This window comes from Lactuca serriola, chromosome 8 (assembly GCF_051521515.1).
Source record: "Lactuca serriola cultivar US96UC23 chromosome 8, Lser_US96UC23_V15, whole genome shotgun sequence".
NCBI lineage: Eukaryota > Viridiplantae > Streptophyta > Magnoliopsida > Asterales > Asteraceae > Lactuca > Lactuca serriola.
The window spans coordinates 121057012-121064635 of record NC_136415.1 but is presented as its reverse complement, the minus strand read 5'-3'; the positions used below and the strand labels follow the sequence as shown (position 1 = coordinate 121064635).

At 41.6% G+C, this 7624-nt stretch overlaps 1 protein-coding gene and 1 non-coding gene across 2 annotated transcripts; one reads left to right on the top strand and one right to left on the bottom strand.

Annotated features, from left to right (window-relative positions):
- Positions 1–375: 375 nt before the first annotated feature.
- On the bottom strand, positions 376–4655 carry LOC145067351 (uncharacterized). Its single transcript, XM_079014513.1, has 4 exons — positions 2853–4655; positions 1222–1856; positions 649–837; positions 376–565 (listed from the first exon to the last, which is right to left on the bottom strand). The coding sequence occupies exons 1-4, from the start codon at positions 4653–4655 to the stop codon at positions 376–378; spliced, it is 2817 nt and encodes a 938-aa protein (XP_078870639.1).
- Positions 4656–5184: 529 nt separating this feature from the next.
- LOC145071527 (small nucleolar RNA R71) lies at positions 5185–5291 on the top strand. Its single transcript, XR_013690537.1, has one exon. It is a non-coding gene; the product is annotated as a small nucleolar RNA R71 (small nucleolar RNA).
- The last annotated feature ends 2333 nt before the right edge of the window (positions 5292–7624 follow it).

Sequence of the window (7624 nt, the reverse complement as noted above, 5' to 3'; positions counted from 1 at the left end):
AATTTTTACAGGTTTTAATTTACTGAGTTTAAACCGGCTACTCGCCGAGTAGATACGCGTGTTATGGACATTTAGCTGTAAGCAAACATTTACTCGCCGAGTATAATCGATATACTCGCCGAGTATATGTCTCAGGTTGAAAAAATTTTGTAAATTTGCCAATTTTACTATATTAATTCCTTTGTTTAGCCTTTCCACCCCACACTTCCAGTAGAGCTTGTCCTCAAGCACTTAGAGAAGTAGAATAAATGAAGAAGAATGAAAAAAAACAATATGAAAAATAAAGAAAAGGAAAGAAAATGCAAACGTGAAACTCGGGTTGCCTCCCGAGAAGCGCTTCTTTTGATGGAGTCATTAGCTAGACTCCGCCCCCTTCTACGTGTTTGCGATTCCGCACAGCAGCAGCTCCTCCAATCCTTCATTTCGGGGGACTCCTTCTTCATATTTCTTCACTTTATGGCCATTGACTTTAAATGGTGTGCCATCTTTTGAGATCAATTCTATAGCCCCGTGAGGAAACACCGTCTTGACCAAAAAGGGCCATCCCACCTTGATTTGAGTTTGCCTGAGAAAAGTTTTAATCGGGAATTAAAGAGTAGTACTTTTTGGCCTTCATGGATGTCTTTGCTTTTGATTCGTTGGTCATGCCATCTCTTGGTTTTTTCTTTATAGAGCCACGAACTAGAATAAGCCTCATTTCGGAGTTCTTCAAGGGCATTCATTTGCATTAGACGGTTGATCTTCAATTCTCCCATGTCAAAGTTGCACCTCTTTAGCGCCCAATATGCCTTGTGCTCGATTTCAACCGGTAAATGGCATTGCTTTCCATAAACTAACCTATATGGTGTAGTACCAATAGGTGTTTTGAAAGCGGTACGAAATGCCCATAGCGCGTCATCCAATTTATCCGACCATTCCTTGCGGTTGCTTCCCACCGACTTCTCTAAGATACGCTTCAAGGCTCGATTAGTCACTTCCGTTTATCCACTCGTTTGTGGGTGGTATGATGTGGAGAACTTATGGGTCACCCCATATTTCTTGAGCACCTTGTCCAATTGATCATTGGCAAAGTGTGTGCCACAGTCACTAATTAGGGCCTTCGGAACACCAAACCGGGAGAATAGTTTTTTTAAGAATCGTACCACTACCCGTCCGTCATTTGTAGGTAAAGCCTGCGCCTCCGCCCATTTCGAAACATAATCTACCGCCACTAGGATGTACTTGTTTCCTTTGGATGTGGGAAATGGTCCCATGAAGTCAATGCCCCACACGTCGAACACCTCACACACTTGAATGCTATGTTGTGGCATTTCATTACGGGATGAAATGTTTCCCACCCTTCGACAAGCATCGCATTCTTTGACATATTGGGCTGCATCTTTGAAGATCGTGGGCCAATAGAACCCAATGTCAAAGATCTTCTTCGCGGTATAGTATGCTCCATGATGTCCTCCCGTGGGCCCGCTATGGCAATGTTCTAGTATTCGTCGACTCTCCTTTCCGAACACACATCTTCGTATAATTCCATCCGCACAGCTTTGAAAGAGGTATGGATCGTCCCAAAAGTAATATTTGATCTCCGCAAAGAATTTCTTCTTTTGCTGACTACTATAATCCTTCGGGACGTAATTGGTAGCTAAATAGTTAGCTATGTCTGCGAACCATGGCTCCTCTCCCACGGACACCATAATGTATTCATCCGGAAAGTCGTCTCCCTCGTTATCTTCTTGCAACGCCGGGTTCTCGAGCCTAGATAAATGATCGGCTGCTACGTTCTCCATTCCTTTCTTATCTCGTATCTCTATATCGAATTCTTGAAGAAGCAGCACCCATCGTATTAGTCTTGGCTTGGCATCCTGTTTGGAAAACAAATACTTGATAGCCGAGTGGTCAGTAAAAACAGTGGTTTTAGATAAAACCAAGTAAGGGCGAAACTTGTCAAAAGCGTAAACTACGACTAACAGTTCTTTTTCAGTAGTAGTATAATTCTCTTGGGCAGGATTTAAGGTCTTGCTTGCATAATAAATGGGTTGAAAGTGCTTATCAACCCTTTGTCCAAGGACCGCTCCTAGTGCATAGTCACTAGCATCACACATGATCTCGAAGGGTAAGTTCCAATTTGGTGCTATAATGATCGGGGCATTAGTTAATTTTTCCTTTAGAAAGTTAAATGCCTCTAAACACTCTTTAGTAAAATTAAAGGGTGCATCTTTTAGTAATAATTGTGTTAGAGGTTTCGTGATTTTGGAAAAGTCTTTTATAAAACGCCGGTAAAAACCTGCGTGTCCCAAAAAACTTCTAATGCCCTTCACATTAGTTGGTGGGGGTAATTTGGCAATGGTGTCTATCTTTGCCCGATCCACCTCAATTCCCTTTTTAGAGACTTTATGTCCCAGAACTATACCCTCCTTGACCATGAAGTGACACTTTTCCCAATTTAGGACCAAGTCGGTTTTCTCACATCTAGCAAGCATCGAGTCAAGATTTGTGAGGCAGTCATTGAAAGAAGATCCGAATACCGAAAAGTCATCCATAAAGACCTCCATGAATTTTTCTACCATATCATGGAATATGGCAGTCATGCACCTTTGAAATGTCGCAGGTGCATTGCATAGTCCAAATGGCATGCGTCTATAGGCGAAGGTCCCACTGGGGCATGTAAAGGTGGTCTTTTCTTGGTCCATTGGGTCTATGGGTATTTGGAAATACCCGGAAAACCCATCTAAGAAGCAATAGTAGCTATGGCCCGATAGTCTCTCTAACATTTGATCTATGAAAGGAAGGGGAAAATGGTCTTTGCGAGTGGCATCGTTTAGCTTTCGATAATCGATGCACACTCGCCAACCGGTTACCGTTCGCGTTGGAATTAACTCGTTCTTTTCGTTGATAATGACCGTCATTCCTCCTTTCTTGGGCACCACTTGGACCGGACTCACCCATGGGCTATCGGAGATGGAGTAGATGATTCCCGCATCCAAAAGCTTGACCACCTCCTTCTTGACGACTTCTTGCATGTTCGGGTTTAATCTTCTTTGATGTTGCACCACCGGCCTTGCTCCTTCTTCTAAGTTGATCTTGTGAGAGCAGTAGGACGGGCTTATTCCCTTGATGTCGGAGATGCTCCATGCGATGGCTCTTTTCCTTTTCTTCAACACCCGTACAAGTTCCTCCTTTTCCGTCTTGGATAGATCCGAGGCTATAATCACTGGCTTCTGATTTCCTTCTTCCAGGAAGGCATACTCCAGATGGTCAGGTAGTGTTTTGAGCTCCAATTTATTGTACATAGTAACGGACTCGCCGAGTGCAGGTTTGGTACTCGGCGAGTTGGTGGCGGCATTCGCGACTTCTTGCTTTTCTTCAGTTGTACTCGGCGAGTAGATCGGGTCTACTCGGCGAGTAGGGCGTTCATTTTGGTTCTTTATTTCTTCATATTCCGCTTCCTCCAACAGCCTTTCAATCTCTAATAAGTCCTTTTCTGGATCAAATTCTTCTTCCAAAGCTGCAGACTTGCTGGAATCTTCAGGTATGTCTTCTTCCAATAATTCGTCAAGCATGTCGATTGAGAATGCCGTGTCGTCACTACTCCTTGAGTACTTCATGGCTTGGTCTACCCCAAATGTCACTGAATCGTCCCCAACTCGCAATGTGAGCTTAGAATCTCTCATGTCTACGATGGCACTAGCGGTGTTGAGGAAGGGCCTTCCAAGGATGATTGGTACTTGAGGATCCGCCTCCATGTCGAGAATGATGAAATCAGCCGGGAAGACAAATTTGTCTACTTTCACTAGCAAATCTTCACATATGCCTCTTGGGAAAGTAACAGTCTTGTTTGCCAAATGAATTGCCATCCGAATTGGCCTTGGCTCCAGAAGGTCCAGCTTCTTGAAGAACGAGTATGGCATAAGGTTCACACTTGCTCCAGAATCAGCTAAGGCATGAATTGCAGCCAAGTTGCCAAATTGGCAAGGCAAAGTTAAGCTCCCCAAATCACCCTTCTTCTTTGGTAATTTGTTTAGCATTGCGGCAGAGCAATTCTCATTAAGTACTACTTTCTGCACTTCCTCCATCTTTCTTCTGTTAGTGAGGAGTTCCTTAAGGAACTTTGCATACTTGGGCATTTGCATGACGGCTTCAATGAAAGGAATGTTTATTTGAAGAGTTTTAATATGATCAAGAAACTTCTGATATTCCTCTTCCTGTTTCTCCTTTTTGGCTCGGGCTGGGTACGGCATTGGAGGCTGGTATGGTTTCAAGGGTGGCTGATCACTTGTTTTAGCAGAGGTACTCGCCGAGTCCATAGGTCCTACTCGGCGAGTAGGACTCTCAGATTGTGAGTGTTGATTTTCGACTTGTACTTCCGTTCCTTCCTTCTGTGAGTCCTTGTTCGCTTCAGTTCGAATGGGGGCCAGGGGAGTAATAATCTTCCCACTTCTTGTGGTAACAATATTTACTTGCGTGCCTCGTGGGTTGTTCTCGGTTTTGCTAGGAAGCTCACCCGGTGACCTTTGGTTTAGTTGTTGAGCAAGTTGCCCAAGCTGCGTTTCTATGTTGTGGATGGATGCTTGCTGGTTCCTGAGCATTGTTCTTGTTTCTTGGATAGCAGCATCGTGGTCACTATGTCTTTTCTCGGAAGCAGCCACAAATTTAGTTAGCATTTCTTCCAAGCTTGGCTTCTTCTCTTGCACCGGCTCCTCCTTTTGGTAAAAGCCTCTCCCTTTTTGTCTGTACTTCTCCTCCTTGGCCTTCTTTTACTCTTCGTAAGGCAGCCACTCCTTCTTTTGTTTGCGCCAGTCCTCATCATACCGGTCACCGCTCGAATAGCATACTTGAGCCTTTTTGTTGCCGTTCTCATCCAAATCGCAATCTCTAGTGAGGTGAGGTCCATTGCAATTTTCGCAACCCACCCGTATGGCATGGATAGTTTGATCCATTTTGTCCATTCTCCTATCCATGGTTTTTAACATGGCCATAACCGCGGATAAATCTTCCGTAGCTGCGTACGCGGTCCCCCTTGTGACATCATTCCTGGGGTTGTGGTATTCTCTAGAGTGTTTAGAAAATTCTTCAATCAATTCTTTAATCACCGGGGGTGGCTTCTTTGTAAGTGGGCCTTGTGAGTCTAGCAACTGCCGGGTTGTGACATTGACTCCATCATAAAAGATGGAAACTTCTTGCTGGCTATTTAGATCATGGTGTGGGCAATTTCGTAGCAGACTTTTATACCTCTCCCATGCTTCATATAAAGATTCTCCAGCTTGTTGTTCAAAGTTTGCAATGGCCTTCTTAAGTTTGACTATTTTGGATGGTGGGCAAAAGTGATCTATAAATTCTTCCTTCATTTTGGCCCAAGTAGTGACTGACCCGGGGGGAAGTGATTTGAGCCAGTCCTTAGCAGCACCCTTGAAGGTTACCGGAAGCATCCGAAGTAGTTGAGTTTCGCGGGTTACATTTGGAATGATGAAGTAATCAGCAACATCATTTACTTCATCCAAATGTTTGTAGGCATCTTCATGATCTTTCCCATAGAAAGGTATTTCCTTGAGCGCAGCTAGGATATGACCTTTTAGCTCGAAGGTAGCAGTTGCGGGAATTGCGGGTTGCACAAGTCCTGGGCCATGGTCGTCGCGCATCCTCTTCTTCCATTCTCCCATGGGGATTTCATCAATGTTAGCCATAGTGAATGCTAACTCTTCCTCCGATTCGGTTTCTTGTTCGTACGTTGCCTCCTCTTCTTCCTCGGTCTCGTATCCAATATCTTCTTGAATTGGTTCCTCAATTGTCAAGGAAGCACCAGAAGTTCCTGATTTACTGCTCTTCTTTTTCCCAAAAACAGTCTTCAAGTTGGACAATGGTGATTTCTTTGGTGTGCTTGAACTCTCCACGTCCTTCCCTTTGTTTCTTTTCAATGCGGATTCGGGGTCTTCAAACGGGGGTACCAGTGGTGTGTTTGCTCCTCTGGTCATGAGAGTCCTGAACTTAATCAAAAAAAAGCGTAAAAAGAACAAAAAGATTGTAAACAATTAAAAAAAATTTTCTAACTAAACTGTTACTCGCCGAGTAGGTGCGAGTGCACTCGGCGAGTATCAATGATTTTTCAAAAAAAAATTTCTAAGTTTTTAACCTAACTAAAACAGATACTAAAACCTAATTACCAGTTACTAAATTGCAGTAATTAAACTTTATGCAAGTAAACTCACACAAAGGATCAAAAAAATTAAGAATTAGCTTAATTATTTAGAACCGTTCCCCGGCAACGGCGCCAAAAACTTGATGTGTGTAAATTCAACTAGTTTTATCCCTACTTTTTATTAGTAATTTGAGCACACAAAGGCAGTGAACCTGTCTTTAAGTGGTATAGATTGATAAGTAAGGTATCGAACTCAGGGAACGGACAATTAAACTAATAGCTAATTTTAACTAAAACAAATAATAAAAGTAAAGGGTTTTTCTCTAGTTTTGCAAGACTAGAAACTTAAACAAACTAAATTAACTAATTAACTAAAGCAACAACTATTCACCAAATTTGATAAAGATGTTGCTATTTAGGTTCAACCAATTCACTCCTATGGTTATTTAAGTTAAGGTGGATTAATTGCTATTGGTTACCAATGATAATAGTTAGGTTCATGTTCATTACTCCTAACCCTTAGACAATTAACTAATTTAAGCATTGATCAAGTGTTTAAACTAATTAATTCCCTAGATTAATTATTTGGATTAAATAAGATTTGTAATGGTCAATTAAGTTATTAATTCAATTAACCTCTTGTTGATGGTTTCTCAAACAAGCTCACACATTAATCTTCCTATTTTCTTATTAATCTTAGTTTCATACTCATTACTTCCAAGCATACGTTTTAGCATTCACATAGACATATGAGGTTAACAATTAAGTGATGTTCATGTAACCTAATTGCCTTCCAATTAACAGAAAATAGTAGTGATTAATACATAAGGTTCTTTAACAAACTTAATTTAATAAATCACCAATAGACAATTAAACAAGAATCAATAATTAAACCATAGGAGTTCTTTGGTATTCCCCAAACAGAAACAAAAATGAGTTTAGCTCATAGTTGCAGTAGAAACAAGCATAAAAACAAAGTTTATGAAAGCAAACATGTTTAATTCCTAAGTCTAAGTGGTAGAATTAACCTAATTGCTTGAATTCTTCCAACTCTTGAAGCTTAGGGTTCCTTAGCACCTTCTGAACCTTTTAGTCGCAGCTAATCCTTCAAAAATCGCCAGGAGTGCCTCCTCCTGGAATAAGGATTCGTCTTTTATAGATATCCCAAACAGGGGGTACTCGGCGAGTAGCAGAATTAACTCGCCGAGTAGGTCCATACTTATCCGTCTTGAATTAGCAGTTGTAGTTATCTTCTGGCATATCGTCGTGCACTCGCCGAGTAGGGTCGATCTACTCGCCGAGTAGATCTCCTTCTTTCACTCTTTAATCTTCACTCTCTCTCCTTTTCTCCCTTTTGCATCCAAGCATATCTTTTGGACTGAAAACACAATTCTCAACATTTTAAGTACCTTTTGTCCACATTATTCTCATAATTAATCAAAAATAACTAAGAATATATATTAAATAATTAACTAATTATGCACATATCACCTACGT